Source organism: Phocoena phocoena, chromosome 14, assembly GCF_963924675.1.
Source record: "Phocoena phocoena chromosome 14, mPhoPho1.1, whole genome shotgun sequence".
Taxonomy (NCBI): Eukaryota; Metazoa; Chordata; class Mammalia; order Artiodactyla; family Phocoenidae; genus Phocoena; species Phocoena phocoena.
The window spans coordinates 70,514,007-70,535,636 of record NC_089232.1 but is presented as its reverse complement, the minus strand read 5'-3'; the positions used below and the strand labels follow the sequence as shown (position 1 = coordinate 70,535,636).

At 56.3% G+C, this 21,630-nt stretch overlaps 1 protein-coding gene across 2 annotated transcripts in view; it reads right to left on the bottom strand.

The window, feature by feature from the left end:
• DNMT3A (DNA methyltransferase 3 alpha) overlaps positions 1-21,630 on the bottom strand; it is a 71,364-nt gene that overhangs the window by 47,371 nt on the left and 2,363 nt on the right. The window contains exon 2 of one of the 2 annotated variants that reach the window (XM_065890939.1): positions 10,993-11,097. In XM_065890939.1, the coding sequence (XP_065747011.1) occupies positions 10,993-11,097 (105 nt within the window). Of the gene's footprint in view, positions 1-10,992; positions 11,098-21,630 lie in introns of those variants that run through there. The other variant, XM_065890942.1, reaches the window with a different exon arrangement.

Genomic DNA, 21,630 nt, shown 5'->3' with positions numbered 1-21,630 from the left:
AGACAACTCCGCTGTCACTCACTTCCTGCCCGGGGACCACACGGCCTCTTCTCACCCTGGGACTCACTTCCTGTTGACTGCCAGCTCCATAGCATAGAGACCCAGGAGTACCTGCTCCGAGACTCAACCCAGCCCCAGGGTCCCAACCCACCCTGATCGGGCACCCCTCCCAGGCCTGCCCTGGAGGACCCGTCTGCAGCATGAGACACGCCATCCTTCCCGAGGTGGGCGGATGAGGGGTAGGGGAGCACCCTGCACAGCTCCAGCCCCGGGGGTAGCTCAGCAGGCCGAAATCTACCCCAATCTCACGAGTCCTCTCCCTCCTTTCCTCCCGACCAGCCCATCCCCCATTGCCCGCCCTCTCTGGTTGTGGATGACCCTGAGTTGACCAAAGCTCTGGGCTTAAGGGAGCTGCTGACTCTTGCCATGGTCAACCCTTGATCCATCTTACCCATCAAGAACCCCCCACACACATGGCCAGTAGTGGCCCCTCACTGGCCCTCTCTGGAGTTCAGGGTAACTGGGCAGGTCAGATCCACCCAGAAGAAACCACTGAGAGGAAGGAAGGAGGTCCACAGGCAAATGGACTGACGCAACTCTAAACCTCTAGGGAGGAGCCGGGTGCTCCCTAAAAGGGCATCTCAGGTGAGAAGAGCAGACCTGGAAGCCACTAGGAGTGGCCACCCCAGCCAGGCCTGTGCCCTCCTTTCCCCCCACCCCCCATTAGCTTGTCACCTCCTAGAGGCAGGGACTCGCTTTATTACGTTAGACTGGGTGCGGAGTAGGGCACCTGGCGGGTGTTCAGTAGTCATAATTGATCCCTTAATGCCAAAGACCAGGTTATGAGTGAGAGCATCCAGTTCACACGTCTAGAGGGAGTTTCAACTTTGTTCATGTCAAGTGTAACTGTTAAAAATCCTGTTTCTGTTTGCTTTTATTCTTTACAGTTGCCTTGAAAGGAGACACGGCACACCCTGAGACACTCATTGTTCCCGTGGCGGGGAGGGGTAGCAGCAGAAGCCCCTGGTCCCTGTAGAAGGCACCGCCAGCAGCTAGAGGTGACAGTTTGCACTCCCCTTCTTCTCACCTGTGGGGTACGGGAAGAGGGCGGGAGTGGAGGCAGAATGGGAACGGCAGCCACGGGCCCCCTCACTTCTCCTCCCTGGGGTGGTGGACACAACGGATCACGCAGAGTATGTTCCCACCGTGCGCCTAACCCCGCCCGGGCCCACCTCCCGGGGCCCCTCAGAGTTTGCCGATCCTTGCCTTCCTTCCAGGCAAGACCCCTCCACACCGGGGAAATGCCTCCTGCTTCTCTGTTGCCCACCTGCTCCTCGGGCCCCTGCTGCGAGCAGCTCATTCCAAGCAGTGAAGGCAGTGGTTCTCAGCTGGGGGCAATTTTGCCCCGCAGAGGACATTTGGCAATGTGTCTGAGATGCTTTTGGTCACCGCACTGTGGTCTGGGGGGAAAGACAGTGGCTTCTGGTGGGTAGGGGACAGCCCTCACCACAAAAATTACGCAGCCCCAAACGTGGATGGTGCTGTTGTTGAAAAGCCCTGGGCTGAGGATGGAGGTGCAGACCGGGGACTTTTTCCAGGGACCATTTTTTTAAAACAAAAAAAAGTTTTGGTAAAATATATGCAACATCAACCCCACCATTTTACCCATTTTCAAGTGTACAATTCAATGAAATTAAGTACATTCACACTGTTGTACAACCATTAACACTGTCCATCTTGAAAACTCTTCATCATCCCAAACTGAGACTCTTGTACCCATTAAACAAAATTCCCCACCCCCACCCCCACCCCCACGCCCCTGCAACCACTATTCTACTTTCCGTCTTCTAAGGAACATTTTAAAATCTGTCTGTCCGTCTGTCTGTCTCTCACACACACCACCCCGGGTGGTATTTGTGCCAGGCCCTGGTCTTTGGAACCCTCAGCCTTGCCCCCAACACCCCCAAAGCCCCTGTGGAGCCTGGCCCTTAAGTTCACCCCAGCATTCACTCACATCCCCTAGCCCACCGCATACCACATTTGTTTACAAAGCACTTTCACACCCTATCTCATTAGAGCACTCCTCACATGTTACCTAATTATTTGTTCACTGCGTGTCTCCCTCCTAGACTGTGAGCTTTGCCTTATTTAACTTTTTATCTCTCTTCCTTCCAACCACTCCACTGCCAGCTCCCCATGTAAGCAGAGGACTCGGCATAGCTACGCTTATACAATTGATCGACTTAAGTATCCCAATTATCCTGATGGGTTGGTGTTACTCTCACTTTTCCAAGGAAAAGGTCTCCAAGGTCTGCCTCAGGTCACACACCTTCTAAGTGGTAAAGCTTCCAAAATGACCCAGGTACAGGAGAGGCATTTGAAAGCTAGCCACCCGCTCTGGGTTGAGTCTCAGGAAAAGCCCAACCTCAAATCCCAAGGGATCCAAGGAGGGAAAAGGAGGCTTTGATGTGCCTGAGCAGGGCCAGGGAAAGGCTGCAGCTGTTTCCCAGGCAGCAGCCACCACAGGGAAAGGCCAGAGGCACAGCCAGAAGGAACCTCCTGCAGTGAACCTGTCCAGGCCAAAGCCAGTCCCCCAGCTGCCCCACCCTGCCCCCTTCCCCTCCCCCTTTTCTGGAAGTCTGGACCAGACCCCAGAACTCCAACCCTCCCTCAGGAAGGGAGGCCTCGTCTTCCAAGGTGGGGCAGAGTGCCGGGGCTCCAAATAGGAAAGGGATTTTGAGGCCTGTTTGACAGGTATGATACCTGCACACGAAAGCTAAGAGGCGAGGAAAATGATACAAGGGAGACAGGGCCCCGGGTCAGCTCTCCAGCACAGCCCCGGGCGCAGGCTTACCTGGGCCCAGGTGTGGAGGGGGGCGACCTGGGACCCTGTGTCTACCACTGCAAGGCCCTGGAGGTTGGAGCCACGTTCTGGCCTGGCTCTGGGCACCTGACTCACCCTCTCCTCCTGTGCCAGGAGCGGCCGCTGAAAGGGGTCTTTGCCCCCAGACCCCAGGGGAGCTCCGGCGGGGAGAGGCCCAGAGGCTGGCAGATGTGGGATGGCCTCACCTCGCCCTCCCCAGCCTTCCTGCCCTCCCTCCTCCCCCCTCATCGCCATTGTGCCTTTAAGGCACTTGGAACGCTCAGCTCTATGCCAGCCGGGGACCCTGGCGTCTGGCCAGCTATGGCCTCTTGATTAAAGACACACAGAGACGCAATCACATGCACAGACACACAAGGGGTTCACCATGGCCCAGAGACACCCGCTCACCAGCCGCAGAGATGTGCTCAGATGCCCCAGAATGATGTCAACAAAAACACGCAAACAACCCCCTCCACCTGCACCCTCCGTTCACTCCCGTCCCTCGCAGACCCTTCAGCTCGCCGCCAATGCCCTGGATTTTCCCAGGTTGACTCTCGTTTCAGGAAACAGCCAAACCGTCCACATAAGTGGGGCAGCCCTGTCCCCTAAGCGTTGGCATTGGGCCCAGGCTCCCCAGTCTCCTCTGCCCCAGGCCTTCCTGCAGCCCCTTCCCCTGGCAGCCCACTGCTCTGATCGGCCGGAAGTGGCCTTGAGGCAGGGAGAGCCAGAGAGGTCCCCCACGCCCACTCCCAAGAGAGGCCCACATGCCTCCCTGCTCAGCCTTCCTGGGGTGAATGGAGTCGGACCCCAAGACTTTGGAACCAGGACCTTGACCCTTCCAATTTCCTTTTCCCTAGTGGAGTGGCCAAAAGGGCCACCAGTGGGGTCAAGGGACAGAAGGACCAGAGGCCAAAGAGGGCCAACTCTGGCAAGTCTGACCCCAGCTTGGGTATGACTTCTAGGTGCCACCATTTCTCTCACCACTGAGGCTGGGAGCTTCTTTCCCACCCTCCTCCCCAGAGATCTCTCCAGCGTGTGTGTGTGTGTGTGTGTGTGTGTGTGTGTGTGTGTGTGTGTGTGAGTGAGAGAGAGAGAGAGAGAGAGAGAGAGAGAGAAGAGGGACTCAGGACTAAGGAGAGAACTTCAGGGTGTGGCGAAGTCTTAGAGGTCACTCAGTCGGGGCCCCTGCTAGCTGTGACAAATGGATGCAAGAACTAGCATGCCTGGTGAGTGGCGGCCCATCCGGGGTTCCGCTTCCAGCAGGGACACCTGTCCACCTGGAAGAGAGCCTGACTGTGCTCTTTGAAGTCAACCTCAAAGGATTTCAGGGTGAGCTGGAGCCTCCCTTGAAAAAGCCATTATGTAGAGAAGATCCAGGTCGTATTTAAGTAAACCTCTTTCGCAGTTTTTTTCTGTTTTCAACCTCTACATCCAGGCCTAGGGTGACAGGCTGGGTGAGAAGGGAACTCAGCATGGAAAATGGTGCTTTCTTGTCTATGCTTCACGAACCTTTCTAAAGTTTCTGATGTGTGTCTCCCCACCCCCGCCCACCCCCGCTGGGGCAATGCTCATCCTGCCCCACCCTACAGCGTGACTTCATAGCTTTAATCACATCCCCGCTCAGCTTCGTCTCTCCAGACTGGAGAGCCATAAGCTCTCTTGTCTGTCCTCACTAGGCTGCCTTGCCTTCCCCTTCATCGATTTAGCTGCCCTTCCCTGGAGCTTTTCCATCTCTGTATATCTTTCTTGAGGTGGCAGGACTGAAACGCACAAAATTCTCTAGGTGAGGATGATGAAAGAAGACCGACGTCAATGACTCTGCCCAGATGTGTGTGCGGAAGGTCCCTGCAGCAGCGGGAGTGGGGCAGGTGCAGCTTGGGCTCCGGAGACGCCCACGGGGTCCTAGGAAGCCCACGGGGCTCGGGACCGGAGGGAATGAACCCCTCTTGCTGGAGAGGGCCTGGAACATGTGGCTCTGGGGAAGGGACCGGGGAGGGATGAAAATAAACAGGGGCTTTTGGAAAAACAAAATGGAGAGTCTGGGATTTCACTCAGATGCTCCCCCAATAAGACCAGATAAGTAGATCAGCCTCTGGAAAGGGCCCCTGCCAAACCTGCTCCCTTCCAGAAGTCTCCATCTCTGACAATACCACTGCCACTGGCCCTGGGGGCTGGCAGCACCTTCCTCCCTCTCCCTGGTCCGCAGCCCAGGACTGCAGGCCCTGCCAATTCTGTCCCATCATGGCCGCCCCCCAACAGGCTCTGGGGGCATTTTTTGGCCCCAATGTACCCCATCCTATCTCCCTGCATTCTCTTGTGCTCAACCCATCATGCTCACGGATGCCAGAGTGAGCTTCCCAAAACATGACGCCCATCACTTCACACCTCCCACCGTCTCAAAAATCCTCCAGATAAACACAGCACATTTTTGAGAGGATAAAATATAAACGCTCAGGCTGCCTGCAAACTACCTCTCCACCCAAGATCAAAGGTTTTTGTAAATGAAACCCTCGTCCACTCAGCCAAGCCAGTCTGCGCACGGTCCGGCCTCCCCCAAGCACACCCATCCCCGCGCACATTCGTCCCTGCATACGCTGCTCAGGAAGGTCCTAGGTGGGGAAACCTCCCACTTTCCCCTGCCACACGTCACCTCCCTTCGAAGGCCCAAGTCCAGCCCCTCCCACCAACATGTCTTCGGCACTTCAGGTGCAGACCACGGGCCAGGCTCTTGGGGTACTGCATGGCTCTGTGAGCGCACTTCAGGTGCAGACCGCGGGCCAGGCTCTTGGGGTACTGCATGGCTCTGTGAGCGCACTTCAGGTGCAGACCACGGGCCAGGCTCTTGGGGTACTGCATGGCTCTGTGAGCGCTGGTTTGACGTGATCAGCTGGGGGAATGGGCAGAGGAGTCTGCATGGCACAGTTACAAGGCAAGTCTCTAACCTCGCGAGATGTCTGACAGCCCTGTTTTCCCCACACCTTCAAAAGCACGACGACACAGGCGAACAGGCAGCAGTGGGCCCACGCAGGTCACAGGCAGGGATGCCCCGTGAGGGGCCGGGGCCCAGGAATGGGAGATGCCCTTTCAGGAAGTTTCGTGCATAAAAACAAGGGGCACCAAGTCACCGAGTCAAGGTTCCAGGGGTTAGTGAGGGAGCCCTTCTAACCCGGACACAAAGAGGGGATTTGAGTTCTGTCTTAAGAATCGAACGGTCATATTAGTTGGGAAAATGAGCCAACACTGCAAAGGCCGAATAACTGAGTGAGACGATACTCGGCTGGCTTAAGCTGCAGTGGAACGGTCCCCCGGCTTCACACAGCTTACAGCACAAGTCTTCTGCTTTGACGTGGAGCCGTTTGGCCCTCAGGAACTCACTCACTCAGGCGTTACGACGGAGGCTCAGCCTCCAGCGAGGAGTGAGGAGTGAGTTACGCAGCAGCGGGTCTGGCTGAGCTCGGTGCCTGCTCCCAGCCCTCTCCCCCTCCTCCCCTCCCCCTCCCCCCCTTTCTGGGTTATTCTTAGCAAGAGGTGACCTCAGAGTGCTCCCACTGAGCAAAAATAACCCTGGAGGAAGTTGATGAATATAAATTTTCAATGAATAAGTGCATATACCTAGTAAACAGGGCAGGGAGCCCTGAAAGGCCGGTCCCCACCCCAGGGTCTGGCAGGCAAGGGCAGATACTGTCCCTCCTGGAGCCCCAGCGGTAACCAGCACATAGGACAAAGGCGGTCGCGGGGCAGTCTGGGTCTGTGAGCAGGCAGGAACCGGCTTCGGACACCCTCACTTGTTACTCAGCAACGTCCTCGGAGCCGGTGAACAGGAAGATGCCTCTTCCTCCCAGCCGACGCTCACACCCACACACAGGCCCACACTCTGGCCAGCAGGGACCAGCCCTGCAGGCTGCTGTCCCGTCCTCTGGTTGTGGGTACTGGCCAGCCAGCAGGCCCTGCACCCAGGTGCCAGCTCCCTTTCTAGGCTCCGCCCAGCCCTGAGGCCGGCTTCCTGTTTCCTGTTGCTGCTCCGCCGCTGAGGCCAGTGCCACAGACCAACCCCGCCGCCCGGCTGAAATGGGCCCACTGCTCACTCCTCAGACCGCTGCAGCCTTCCCCACGTACCTGCAGGCTCCCTGGTATTTGGGTCAATTGCCCTGCTCAGTTCTGTTTTCTCTGGATGCTTTTTGGACCAGGTCTACACGCTTTTTCAAACAGCCCTGCCTTCATATGTTATCTTAAGGCGAATTGGGGATACCCAGTCTTCCAGACGGTGCGGCTGGAGCGGCAGGGGGGAATGAGCACCGTGGGCCCTGCAGTCGGGAGGTGTGGAGTCCAGGTCCAGATCGTCCTCTCTGAACCTCAGTCTCTTCGTGTGAATGTGGGGATGGTAATGCCAGCGGCCTCCACCTACCCCACACAGGTTTGTCGCTGGCATCAAATGAGGTCACGGTGCAGAAAGCCCTTGCTGGCAATCGACTGCTGCACCACCCTGAGCCTTTCTTCGTGGTCGCTGACCTCAGTGAGTGGGCAGACAGTGCAACGGGGGTGCCTCTAAATGGCAGATCTGGTGGAAGAGACAAGGTCTCTCCACCAGCTTTTCTGTGTGAAAAGCCAGGCTTTGGTTTAGGTTTTTTAAAACTCCCAATCCACCACGAAATGGTACTTTTGGAAAACACAACATCATGACTGTGGATGTGGCGACAGTATCAAATTGATATAAAGGTTTCTAAATGCTGATTCTCAAGTTCTGTACAGACAGGTAGCAAAATAGTTCGCAGATTGGTGCTTCGCAGTCAGGCGTGTGGACCAAAGCCTGGGATTGGTGGGCTGATACCTTGTCTTACTTCTTAGTGTTCATTTTAATTTCACAGTCAGTTCAAAAGGGAGAGCCAGCGTGGGTCACGATGGCTGCCCTGGGCTTCATTTGCAAGACAGGCCTTGGTGGGCTGTGATACCGGGCAGGTAGAGAGAAGGGAAGGCTGCAGAACAGCTTACGAGGCAGCGGGACAAGCGTGCTTGGGGTGATCAGGGAGCAGCGAAGAGGCGGGGTTTCCTTGGCAAAAGAGGTGGACGCTGAGCGGCAGTGCAGAGGCAGGAGGGGTCACATGGGGGAGGCAAATGGAGGGCTCCAGGTCTCGTCCCAGGAGAAGAAAGCTCCTAGGTGAAAGCGACGTGCCCCGGGCTGTATTTAGTGTAACCGCAAGCGGCCTCCCCTCTAGCACACTAGGTGGAAATAAGTCTTATTTATTTGGCAGCTGCTCAGTAGGTGTAATGTGTTTGTCACCGAAAAAGAGAGGGCCGGGGGTTCCAGAGAGATGTTGGGGGCAGGTGGGGCCTGATCTGGGTGAGGGCGCAGCTAGGAGGCTGACACAGGAGCAGGAGAAAGTGGAAGGCACTCAGGGACAGGCAGACCTGGGGGAAATTCTGGAGACGATTTCACAGCCTCAGGCCGGGGGATGGTGAGGACACCACTGGATATACCTCGTCCCTCCCCGTCCAGCAGTGGATATGCAACATTTGCACAAATGTTTGCACTCCCAGCACTGCTCCCTCTGTTCCACCTGCCAGGATTTGAGCCAAGCCCACCCTCCCACCCCGTTTCCAGGCTTAGCTCGATGACACACACTCAGCTGCTTTAAAGCTCCCTGGTCAATCTGTTCCCAGGGCCACAGCTGCGCCAGGTCCCCTGAAGCCCTCCCTGCTGTGCTCCTCGGCTGGGGAGGGGTGGAGGCCTGGGCCAGCACCTGCTCCACAAGTGAACCAGGTGGCCCGAGGCCCAGGAGACCGTGGGCTGGCCCTGAGCTGCAGCACGAACTTCCCCCACGTGGGCTCCCTTGGGGTCCACGGGCCTGCTGCCGGGGAAGATCTGCGGGCTGTTCTCTGTTCCCCTCTACGTGCAAGGCGTCCCTTTCACGACAGCTGCCTCAGCCCCATGCCTCCCCACGCACTCTCTCCCTTCCCAGGGCCTCACTTAGGACTGGACCACATCCACACTGACCTGCATGGGATGCGCACCGCTGCCCACTGGAGCTGCTGAGAGGCCGATGCCAGGCTCCCACCCGAAAGGCCTTGCAGACCCCTGGCCCACTGGCCCCTCCGGGGGTGGGGATGCCGGTTTATGACGCTGCTGGCCCTGTGCATTTGGAGCCCACTTTGCTGTTTGCACAGCACCCCTGGAGGTGGACAGGGCAGGTATTACCGGTAGCCGTATTTTACCAATGAGGAAGCAAAAGTTCAGAGAGGTTCAGTAACTTGCTAAGGTCACACAGCTGGGAAGCAGTAAATCCAGGGCTGCTGCTTCTGTTTCGGGTAAGGGCAGGACCGACCTTTGCTGACCACTGGCTCTTTGGTGTTTTAACCCATTTAATTCTCACAGGGGTCTAGGAGGAATGCATTTTTATCATCTCTGTTTTTCAGAACGGGAACCCAAGGTTCGGGCAGTGACTTGTTCAATGTCACACAGGTGGTCTGTGGCGGAGCTGGGATTTAAACCCAGGTCTGTTGGATTTTAAAGACAGTGCTTTTCCTTCCATGCTGGGCACTGTTCCAGGCCAGGGGTGTATGACCCACCGGGCCGTGCCCCTCTTCCCTCTCATCGTCCAGCTCTGGACGCACTTCCACACTTACCCCTGATTTCCCTGCACCCTCTGATCCTGGGGCCCCACCCCACCTCTCAGTGATGTTCCCTCCCTTTGGTTCCAGGGACTCACAAATGTGAGTCAAAGGGCTGCCAGGTCCCATTTGCTACAGGTGGTGGCTCCCATCCCCAGCACCCGAGCCAGGGAAAGGCGGAGTTTGCGCTGCAGAGCTCGATCTCGAGCGCACATGCAGCTCAGATTCGGAATGACAGGTGGGCTCTGACTCAGCCTGCACTGTGCCCCTCCACCTTCTCCCGCCAGGTGCCCTGTGAGGGTGGGGAGGAGAGTGGAGGGACCCCCGGGAATCTGGGAGCGCAGCCTGGAGTCTGCTGCAAGCTGAAAATTCCTTTGAAGTCCCGTTTTATCTTTCAACTGCATGTGAATTTTTCATTCCAGGCCATAAAATATCCATGTCTGCTTTAATATTAAAGTGTTTAAAATTACTTACCAGTTAAATGACTTAGCTTCTTCCCCCCTCCCCTCCAAATCTCCAAGCAGAAGTGGCAGTGGTGCACTTCAGTGCCCTGCAGATTCCCAGAGCTCCCGACTCCAAGAAGCCCCCTCACCTCCAGCTGGTGCAGCCCGCCCTCCCTCCCTCCGCTGCCCCTTTCACTGCAGCCACGTTCACCCTGCTCTCTGCCCCGAGGAGGAAAATCCTGCCCCGCTGAGAACATTTCCTTGAAGGGCTGAGTTACAAATGCGGGGCTCCTGGCTCCTTTTACCTTCTTGCTCCAAGTTCCCCGTTCTCAGCTGGAAGGGACGAAAAGAAAGGAACCAGCTGTGGCTGCAGCTGGCAGATAACTATTGTTCTGCCTCTGAGTTTAAGGCATAAGGAAGGCACGTTCCTGCCGCCCACGGGCCTTGCCCTCCGGAGCACGCCTCATCTTGGGCAACCCCAGAGTCCCCCCCACCCCGATTCAGAGGCAATGGCACCCGGAAGCCCGGGGTCTACACTTCCACTGGACTTCCACAGTGCCCAGCCCTCCTCCTCTCTTCACAGCCTGCGTCTCTTCCCTACTCACTTCGATCGGACTTCCAGACCTCAGTTCCCTCCCTCCAAGTTCTCCAGGTGGGGCTGAGGCCCAAGGTGGGTGTCTGGATGGGGAGGGAGGGGCCCATGCAGGCAGGCTAGGGAAAAACAAGTCCCACTCTCTTGCTGCCCTTCCAGAAAGAAGCTGAGAGTCAGGCGCCTGGTTCAAGTCCCACAAGACCCACAGCGCAAGTCCCCTGGCCTCTAGGGGCCTCCAGTTCGATGCAGAAAATAGGAAAGTTTGGGGGTGGTTTTGGGGATCCAGTGAATGGGGAATGGAATTGGGCTCTACAGCTGGAGGGGTACACTCCATGCCCCGTCTTGGCGTGCCCAGGTCCCTGCAGGACACATCACGGGCGTTTACAGTGTGCGCAGGCGCGTGCGTGCGTGCGTGCTGTTAGCGTGTGTGCGTACGCGTGCGTGCGCCTGCACGCGCACCTGGGCTGGGGGTACGCCACCTCACTCACCGGAGGGTGCTTGCGCTTCCTCCCAGGCCGCCCCACCTTCCGGGCAGTTGTGCTGGGCTCCTGCCGCTCCTCCTTGCCGCGAGCCTCGTCCTGCTCCTCTCCCTCCTGTGGGCACAGACACAGCCTGTAAAGCCGGGGCTGGACCCCAGCGCCCTCCCCAGCGTCCCACCCGCAGGGCAGCCACACTCCCAGGGTTGTGCCGCGCTGGTCCCCCTGGCAGGGATGGTCTTCACCCGCTTTCTGACTGGCAGAGCTGGGCCACCCCGAGGGCCGAGTCAACTTCATCCTCAGGGGACTTCAGAGCCGCCCCGCTGCCCCAGCAGAACGCAGCTCTCCCTTGGGTGGACACGTTCTCTGAACCACAGAATCATAACACACGCTCTGACAAAGAATTTGTTTCTGGATATGAGTTTATTTATATGAAAAAAAATCTAAAACAAGTACCAAAATGATTAATGCTGTCTTTAATGAATCACCTTTATTGAAGAGAATAAAATCACAGGAAGAGAAGCATGACATGTAGCGATGTCTACTGGAAGTACACGCAACCCTTGGAAGGAGGCGTACCACAGACCACGGAGGGCATTACAGCCCCTGTACATACACCTGCCCTGAAGCAGCTGCCACATCGCGGAGGCACTGCATGTGCCTGTCACCCCGCGGGAGCATCTCAGGGACCGTGTCTTGGTTCACCGTGATGCCCGTCCTTCGCTGAATTTTGGACCAGAGTTTGGTTTTGTTACCGCCCTTCACCTGGCACATGCCAGGGCCGAGCCCTGCAATGCTTGTCTCGTGGGGCAGACACATAAACCTAGAAAGTCCTCCTGCCTCACTGCTCCAGCCTGGCCACAAACCACCCACAAGCTGCTTCTGACTCAGCCGGCTCCAGCATGACTAATCATGAGGGCAAGCTGTGCTGGGGAAGGAGCGAGAAAGGGACCCTGGCCCAGCAGAGGCCCCTCAGGCCGCCTGCCGTTCGTGCCCTGCACGACGTCGGCCACCGCAGACATCCTCACAGTCCTCCCAGGGGAGGGCGCCAGCCCAGAGCCACGCTGGTGCCACAGAAAAGGGGAGGGGCACAGATTCCCAGGGGATTGAATCGAGGTGGCCCTCGATGTCCCACTCTACTTTCATTTTTTGTGATTTCAAAATAGCTTGTGGTTTGCCACATTAATTTTCAGGTGACGGTGGGACATGCAGATGGAAACCTACTGCGACCCGTCACAGACATGAGACCGATGGGAAGAGTGGCACTGGCCCGCTCTGTCCATCCATCCATTCAAGGCACATCTGGGACAGACCTGCCCGGGAAGGAGATTTAGCATTGCAGCTGAGAGTCCGGGAGCCCTCTGAGGACATATGGGTGGAAGATGACAGAGGCCCCAGGCCTTAGCACTGAGGGGAGACTCCAGTCAAGTTGCGGGAGGTGGAGAGAGTGTTCAGAGGAGCAGAAAGGGGATGCCGGTGTATTGTGGGTACAAGAAAAAAGGGAGTTGCCAACCCAAGAGGCAAAGTCGACAGATGCAAAGAAGTCGAGCGCAGAGAGATTTGGTTAGGGGTGGAAACAGTCAGCCTCAGAGGGAAGCTGTGCAGAATGACACGGCAATGAGGACCGAGGGGCCGGAGAGGGGCTGGAGAGACAGTTTAAGGAACCCAGCCGAGAAAGGTCTGGAAAAGAAGCCAAGGACAGGGAGCCTAGTGCCGGCTGCGGACAGGAGGTGAGGGTCCAGGGTGGTGAGAGAAAGGCTGCCCCAGGACCAGAGACCCTTGAGAGGCTCTTTTCAGGAAAACATGGCAGAGAAACTGTGAGGGCAGAAAGGCCGAGGTGTGGGACAGCCAAGTGGCGGGGAGGCCTCCATGACAGCTCTGTGGGCCTGGACTGGAGGGGGGCCCAGGGCCACATGTCCCATGGTAAGCCAGGCCTGCTGGTGCTGGGCTGCCTTCTGAGACCCCACAGACACCCCCATTTAAGAAACAATCACTTGGATCACACAGAGAGAAAATATTACCAATGCAGCTTAACGTTGGTGAAAGTTCCAACTGAATCTACCCAAGTATAGTGAATTTCAGCTGAGGTGGTGCTTTTGGTCAGGTTACACCACGGCTAAAAGGGCACCGTCTTGATCGTGCCAACCGGGTAACTCGGCATTTACAACACATTTGGAGACCACGCAAGGTCGTGGAAAGGCACGGGGCTTAAAGCAAAGCAAAATGGGTATGAGCCCGGCTTGTCCATGTGCTAGTTCCAGGACTGTTCTCTCTGAAACTCAGTTTCCTCATCCATAAAATGGGGGTAGGAAGGTGTCCATTCTGCCTGCTTCTCGGGTTTTTAAGAAGACAGATGACTAAGTGGTTCATACCCTTGCCTGTTTTGTTCACTGCTGAATGCCCAGAGCCTAGAACAGACTCAGCAGCACTTAGTGGGTCTTCCATATGCCCCTCGATGAGAGGACTTACATATTCCCCGGCAGCAGGAGGCCCACCCAGCCCCTGTACTTGCCTGCAGAGCACTAGGCCACACCTAGCCAAGCCTCTGACCATTGCTCGTGGCCGGGCCCATGGGCCTGGAATGCACAGGGAGCAGCCAAGAGGGGGTGCCGAGGTGGGTCAGGACCAGCCTGGGTGGCCATGGGGTCTGAAAAGACTCCTACCACCCAGAAATTCTGGGCTCTGAACTACTTCTTTAGCACGCTGCATCTCTTACAGAAGAGATTCATCTGATTTTCTAACTTTTGCTCTGAACTAATCAGAGACGGGAAAGCCAATCAGAGCCTCAGATCAGCACCAAGGAACCACAATTACCAGGCTGCCTGTGCTGACTAAAAACAAAGACACCTGCTGTTTCAGGACCGCCAAGCCCCAGCTTCCATTAGCATATGGAGAAAGCCTTTGGGGGCCCCTGATAGGCAACCCCTGTGCCATCTGGAGACTTGCTGTCATTCCTCACCTCCACACACGTGCTCTGCCTGACACACAGGAGATGCTCAGCACATCCTTCCCTGTTGAATTCAGTTCAATGCAACACCCCCAAGAGGAAGAGGTGGAAGACCTTGATGCCAGACCATCTGTCCAGGTCCTGATGTATTGAGAACGGGGAGCCCCCAGGGCCATGTCCTGAGCCTATCCCTCAGGGCCCAAGCGGGGAACGGCACCTGATGCCCAGTCCAACACTCTGCCCTCCGGTACCCCTGGGGTGTGCTTCGGAAACCGAGTCTCCACGAGAGTCCAGGTGGGGAGTGGCACCGAGGTCTGAGCGACTCTGGCCCATACCCTTTCCATCTAGCCCTGAAGCACGGCTTTGTGAAAAGCGTGCCGTTTTCGGTCAACACGTCATTCTTCCGTGATACGGCGACATCGCGGGGCAAAGGGAGGTGGCGATACCTTCAGCTCTGGGTCTGCCTGCATTCACACCCACAAGTGAGAGGGGTAATACACTGAGAAGGGTGAGCAGATGGCTCGGGGCGTGCCCCTCAAGGAGGCGTATCAAGCGGTTCACTCTCGCATCTGTCGTGGGGCCTGTTTCATTCAATATCTTTGCTGATGGGCTGAGCAAAGGAATGTAAAATATGCTTATCAAATCTGCCAGTAGCACTGAGCCGGGAGGCGTCACTAATACTCTGAAAGGGAAGAGTCGCATCCACAGTGACTTGGAGCAGCTGGAAAACAGTAACAAATTTAGCAGGAAGAGCCTTGAGCCCAGGTTGGTTTCCTCATCTGTCAAGTGAAGGGGCTGAATTCGTCAGTCCTCCCAGTGGGAGGAGGCAGGAATGGGCAGAAATTCTAGTGAGGTGGGCTTTGGGGCAGGGAGGGGGCAGGCTGGACTTTTTGCTCTGCTATTTACTCCCTAGTCCCTTCGAGCTATTTAACCTCTCTAGTCTAGCGTTCCTCACCTACAAAATGGGGATAATAATATCTACTTCACAGCAATGGTATAACAATTAAATGAGGTAATATATGGAAAGCTGACACATGAGAGTCACTCAAGAATCGCTGACTTCCTCCGCTCCCAGGTCCCGACCAGAACTATTCACAAACGTGCATCCCTCCCTCCTCCCCGTCCCTCCCCACCCCCATGCAAACCCCAGCTCACTGCCCGGCATATGCAGCCATCACTCAGTGCTACAGACAAACCCCAACATCTGGCTGGTACCGCCGCAGTGAGATACTCAGGAACACTGGGGCTCCGTGATCCTTCCAAAATGCAAAGCTGATTACGTCACTCCACAGAGCTTAAACCCTTGCTGAGGGGGCTCCCAGGGCCCTGCAGGATCAAGCCAAGCTCCTTAGCCCCGGTGAAGGAAGGCCCTAGGATCTGGCCGGCACTTCCCACCCATCGTAAACCGACCATGCCAGGTGCAAATGTGGGCTGCTCCCTCCCTGGGACATTGGCACAGACCCTTGCTTCTGCCTCACTTTTCCAACCTCACTTCCTAGATTCCCTTCCCCCGGGCCCCTCCTTCCCATACCCCACCTAGACTGAGTCTATGGGTCCTTCCTCTCCCATAGCACCCACTATCCAGCACTGCAACTACCAGCTATCATCATGATCAAGCCAGAAGCCCCTCGAGGAAAGGAACTCTGTCTTATTCACCTTGGCTTCGTCCCCAGTGCCTAGAGCGATGCACCTGGCACAGGGCAGGCACTCAAAATACTTGATGAGTGACTGTCACATAGTAGATGTTCAATAAACAAGTCCATACACACAGAGAGAGGCACGTGTACAAATCCACAAACGTGCACAAATACAGCCAAGCAGGAGAATCCAGTGCTGTTCTCATCTTTATGACTCAAAGTCAGGAAACAGGATGACTAAAACGTATTTTCTCGTCTTAAACGTAATCATGTCACTTCAATTTATGTAACTCTTTACAGTTTTCAAAGCCCCTCTACATTTGGTGGCCTGTTAGATTAGGTGGTTACCATCAGCCTCTCTCAACTTCTGAGGCTATGATTTGACCTACATTTTAACACAGCTCACTGGATGGATTATTTTAGGCCACACACAGCTTCGCATTCTGAGGAGCTGGGCCATGATGACAATAATCTCACGTTGGTACAGTACATGGTAATTAACAAAGCATTTTCACGTACGTTATTTCATTTTACTCTTATGCTTTACAGAAAGTAGAGCTGGTTTTATTTTTTTCCATTACGCAGGCGGGAAATCTGAAGCTCAGAGTGGTTACCTAACTTTCAGAGATCAGAGAGCCAGCAAGGGAGGCCTTTACAACCAAAATTTAAATCTTTTGATTCCCAGCCCTTGGGTCTTTCCACAGCAACATGCCACCATACCCTACGATGCCGTGTGCCCCTGACACGTGTACATATGCACGACGATGAGCAGGCAGGCAAGCCAAGGTAAAGGTATGCTCTGGCATTCACACGCATACATCCACACGCAGTTGTCTCAGGGGCCTCATGCCTAGACGGGGACCCCTCCCGCTAAGAGAGACACATCCCACGAGGCCCTCACCCAGAGCCAGCCGGCCAGCCAGACATACGTGCCCCCTTCAGAGCGTACACCGGATGCTACTGACCCAGCATCCGCTGAGCAGATGTCTCAAGTTGGCGTTTGAGTCAAGGGGATGAACTTGCCGGATCTAGCCGGCCACTTGCCCGGGCCCCCTGGGACAAGAAGCACGTACAGCCTTTGCCAGCTGGCTGGCTGGCCTCCCAGGACCTGTCTGTGGTCGTGGAATTCAGTGAAACGAATTGGCTTCTCTGGCAGGCAGAGCCCCGTTCTGGGTGCCTGAGTACCAGGCCCACGACTCCGCAGAGCACCCCGCGCACACGCGCGCACACATGCACACGCACACGCATGGCAGGCCCAGGCTGGGCCGCAGGGTGAGCTGCAGGAGGACAGGAGGGGAGAGCAGGGGCACCGGGAATTGCTGTAGGTGCTCCCACTTCCACGCAGCCCTCCCAAGCCCCCCGTCTCTTCTGCTCTCGGTCACCTCCCAAAGCTCATCAGTCCTTTGTTTCAACTAACTCAACAATGTTCAACAGATATTCACTGACTGCTCAGTGGGCTTCGTATTATAATTATCGAGGAAGGTCTTCCATGACTCCCAAAAGGCCATGCTCCCAGAAGGCAGCGTCCGTGTCCTGATGGCCCCTCCGACACCCGCACAGCTCCCAGGCACCTGTGCACTGTGGGCTTTCCCCAGGCCCTCCTCACCCCGTGCACCATGCTGGGGCCTCACCGCCTTCCGGAACGGAGACTCCCCCCAGCACATACCCAGCCCACTGCAGCCCAGCCGTGCCCACCCCTGTGGTCCTAGGGCTACCATAAGGCCAGGCCCATGGATGTGCTCAAAAACATTTACCGAGCACCAGCTATGTACCAGATATAAAGATAAGCAAACAGGGAACTCAGTTCAGAGGGAGAGACGACACATAAATACACAAGTGCCTGTGCTGTGCCGAGGGCTGGGATGGAGCGCGCCCACTCTGCTAGCAGCCACCCCAAGCCCCCTCGCCCTCGCTCCTTCAGCAGCACACCCGGGCTCTGCACAGCCCACCATCTCCTTCCCACCCCACCGGCCACCCTCCCTTGGTGGATGGAAAGAATCCAGAAAAATCTACTTCGTAGCCACGTGACTGTTACCAAGTTTCTCAACCTCTCTAAGCCTCAACTCCCTACCTGTAAAATGGGGATCCTCCAGTTACTGTGAGGGGTAGGTGAGTTAATTGCCGGGCAAAGGAAACTCCTTTAGACGCCCTTGCACACCGCGCACATGCTAAGGGGGGGTGATTGTAAGTAACAGCCCTAAGAGCCCTGTGGCTCTCCACAGAGGCAGCTGCAGGACATGACCAGGCCCTGTGCCCAGTCCAGGTGCCAGAAAGGAAGGATATCTTCCCATTTCTCAGTCATCCTGGGACACCCACTCTTGCTCAGCTCCCCACCGGCCCTCTTCCCTTTGCAGAGCTGAGCTCAGCTTCCCCGCCCAGGCCCTGTGGGGCCGGCTTCTTGGCCGGGATGGGCTCCAACCCCAGCCCAGACCTGAGGGACCTTGGGCCCGGCCGTGGCCCCGCATGCGAGCCTCTGAAGGTAGCATAGCCCCTGCCATCAGCAGTTAGGTCATCCTGGGACTTCCCTGGTGGCACAGCAGTTAAGAATCCACCTGCCAATGCAGGGGACACGAGTTCGAGCCCTGGTCCGGGAAGATCCCACATGCTGCGGAGCAACGAAGCCCGTGCGCCACAACTACTGAGCCTGCGCTCTAGAGCCCGCGAGCCACAACTACCGAAGCCCACGTGCTTTAGGGCCTGAGTGCCGCAACTAATGAGCCCGCGTGCTGCAACTACTGAAGCCCAGGTGCCTAGAGCCCGTGCTCTGCAACAAGAGAAGCCACCGCAATGAGAAGCCTGCGCACCACAATGAAGGGTAGCCCCCCCCTCGCTGCAACTAGAGAAAGCCCGAACGTAGCAACAAAGACCCAACGCAGCCAAAAAAAAAAAAAAAAAGGAGTTAGGTCATCCTGCAACTTGCCTCAGTTTTGCTTCTGTTCAGTGGGTAAAGGGAGAGGGGGCCATAGGCCGTGGGCTCTCAGGGGACTTTAAACCCACACCATTCACACCCTCGTCTGCATTGTCCCCACTCTTCTCCCATGCCTCTCAGTCCTCGGGGCTGCAGTGGATCTTCACCACAAATGTGCAGATAGGTTGGCAGACAGAGAGACAGGTAGATGGGGAGGAAGGTAAGTATATAGACAGACAGCTAGTTCACTGTCCAAAATCAATTACAAGACTAAATCTGTGCCACCGTGTTAACCACTCACACACACCATCTCACGGAAATCTCTCATTACGCCGCTCGGCAGTCACCTAGCTGAGTCCACATTCAAACAAGGGTCTATCTCCAGAGTCCAACCGACCCCCACTCAAGACTGTATTGACTGCAGAGTTAAACTTGACATGTAATAGCAGTTAACTTAGAGAATTTTAGAGAACCCGAACCCTAAAATGGAGGTCCCAGTCAGCTCTGGGGTGGGCACTGTTTACATCACTTGCCTGCTCTCCATGCACAAGCATCTAATCGACTCCACTGAGCTAAAAACGGACACGCCATTATTATTATTAGCTGTGTTCCCGAAGAGGTAAGGGCAAAGCTGCCTTTACTGGAACTGTTTAAATGTGTAAGAGGGATGCTCCCTCAACGACCCCTATAGTGACGATTTTAAAGCAAAGAGCAGGCCGAGTGACCGTGTGTGGGCATCTGAGTGCTCTAAAGGCAGGGCATGCCCGGGGCGGGCACCGGATCTGTGGGCCAGCAAGAACAGCTGAGCGTGGAGCCGGGGGAACCCCACCCAAGGATGCCCTTGAACTTCGGAACCGGAGTGCAGGAAGTGGTCGGCGCCCGAGGGAAATCAGTACGCCAGGTCTCTGGGTTGGACCTAGGTGAGAAGGGAGGAGCCCTGGCCACAGCACTGGCCATACGTGCATACATATACACACAGGCATGCACACACACACACAGGCACACTTGCTGTGCTCCCCCCAGCACAAACACGTACCCCCCCAACAGGCGCTTCTCCTACCCAGCAGGAGAGGGTGAGCTCAGGGCGAGCCGTCCAGGAGCGGCCTGTTTCCTCCAGAGGGCAGGCATGGCTTACCCATCCTTGTATCTTCCTATCCCCTTCCCTTTACTAGGTCCTCCAGCAAGGTATATTCAGTTCACCCAACAAACTCGTGGAGCCCTACTATGTGCCAGGTACCTGGAAAGGTACCTAAGTCTGAAAAGGAGGAAAGGAGGGAAGGAGGAAGGAGGAAGGGAAAGAAGCAACGTGTCCACAGCAGTGTCTTCCACACATAAGAGTATGTACCTGGTATGTGTGTGTATGTGCGTGCGCACGTATAGCCAGTCACACATACTAGCCTGTGTACGTGAGCTCCTGCTGGAGATGAAGTGCCCCCAACAGCGACCCCAGGGCAAGAGCACTGCTACGCAGAGAAAAGCATTCTCTGACCATCCCGACTTTCAGAAGAAACTTGGATAGGACTATGGAACATCACAGCTGGGAGACACCATCCATTCCATCCCCCTTCACATAGGAGGCAGCCTGAAAGGCACAGGAGCTGGGGTTCGAATCCCAGCACCACTACTTACTAGCTGTGTGGCCTTAGACAAGTGACCTGACCTCTCTGAGCATCAGTTTAGTCTTTAATAAGATAGAGTGATGAAAATAATAGAGCCTACCTTATGGAGCAGTTGTAAGAATGAAATAAGATAATGCAAGTACAGAGCTTAAAAGAGCACCTGGCAGATAGTCGGCACTCAATGCATCTGTTATGTTTCTGAGGCCCGAGGAAGGAGGGGAACAGCAAGATCGGGGCCCAGCCCGGGGCTTGGACTCCTGGCCAGGCACTGATTCACATTTGGGGATCTGAGGAGGCCCTTCCAGCCCCGGGCTTGGAATGCTCTTGGTCCCCCGTCCTGCTCCCTCTGCCCGCCTCTCTCCTCTCTACACAGGGCCTGGCACCATATCTCCATGATCCCCTCTGAGCCAGAACCAAGGCTCCTGGACTTCCTGATGCTCACCTCCCTTCCCATCTCTCATAAGGCCAGCTCCCCCTCCCTTTTCTGTGGCCAGATTTACCCAGCCGACCCTCACTGCCAGAGTCCCAGGGCTCAGCATCCCTCCTCACCACCACCCCCACCTAGTCTGCCTCCTCCCAGGCTCCCCAAGCTGCCCCGTCCCTGCCCAACACATGGACAGTAGGGCTGGGGAGGCTGCTGGGCAGGTGCCACAAGGACACCACATACACAGGCCTCTCTGCACTGCCAAGAACAGCCACGGCTGCCTCAGCCTACCACGCACAGCTCTGCACCCTGCCTGTTTGATCAGGGCTCTGGGATTGTTCTCCTGTGAAGGGGTCTTATCCACTCTCATCTTTCTCTCCATCCTATCCACAAGATACTTCCTGAGCACCTACTGTGCGCTAGTCGGGCCCTGAAGATCCACCCAGACGATGGTGGCTGGGGTCCTGCGCTCCTGGGGCAGCTGCGGGGCTGGATATTATCCACACCAGTACTTCTCAAATCCCCTAGAGGGTTGGTAAAAACAAGGATTGCTAGGTCCCCTCCCCAGAGTTTCTGATTCAGCAGGTCTAGGGTGGGGCCCGAGCTTTTGCATTTCTAAGCCTTCCAGGTGCTGCTGGTTTAGGGATCACATTTTGAGAACCAATGGTTCTCTCTGTAATTCAAGACAGACTGAAGCCAGGGCTTTGATCAGAGAGGAGAGAAAATTAGGGAAAGGGCACATCAGTCAGAGGAAGCAGCATAAACAAAGGCCTGGCAGCTCCAGGAAGTACTGGAGTGAAAGGTACAGGGAGGCGTGGCCGGGGGGGGGGGGGGGGGGGAGGGGCAGGCGGGAAGGGCACATGGGGCCAGGTGGTGAAGGGGCCAGTGGGCAGCCACACCCCTGCCCTCTGGCTCACCAAACAGTTCCTTTGTGCCAGGTGCCCCTGGAAACTCTGCCAGACTCCTTGGGCTGTGGCCCAAACCCATCTTCCACTCTGCAGCCACACAGCACCCCTGCCCCAGGCCTGGCTTTCACGGGCCGCCGTGGGCGGCTGTCAGCATCTCTGCCTGCCCTCCTGGGCGCTGCACGAGAACCAGCCCAGCGGTGCCAGGGA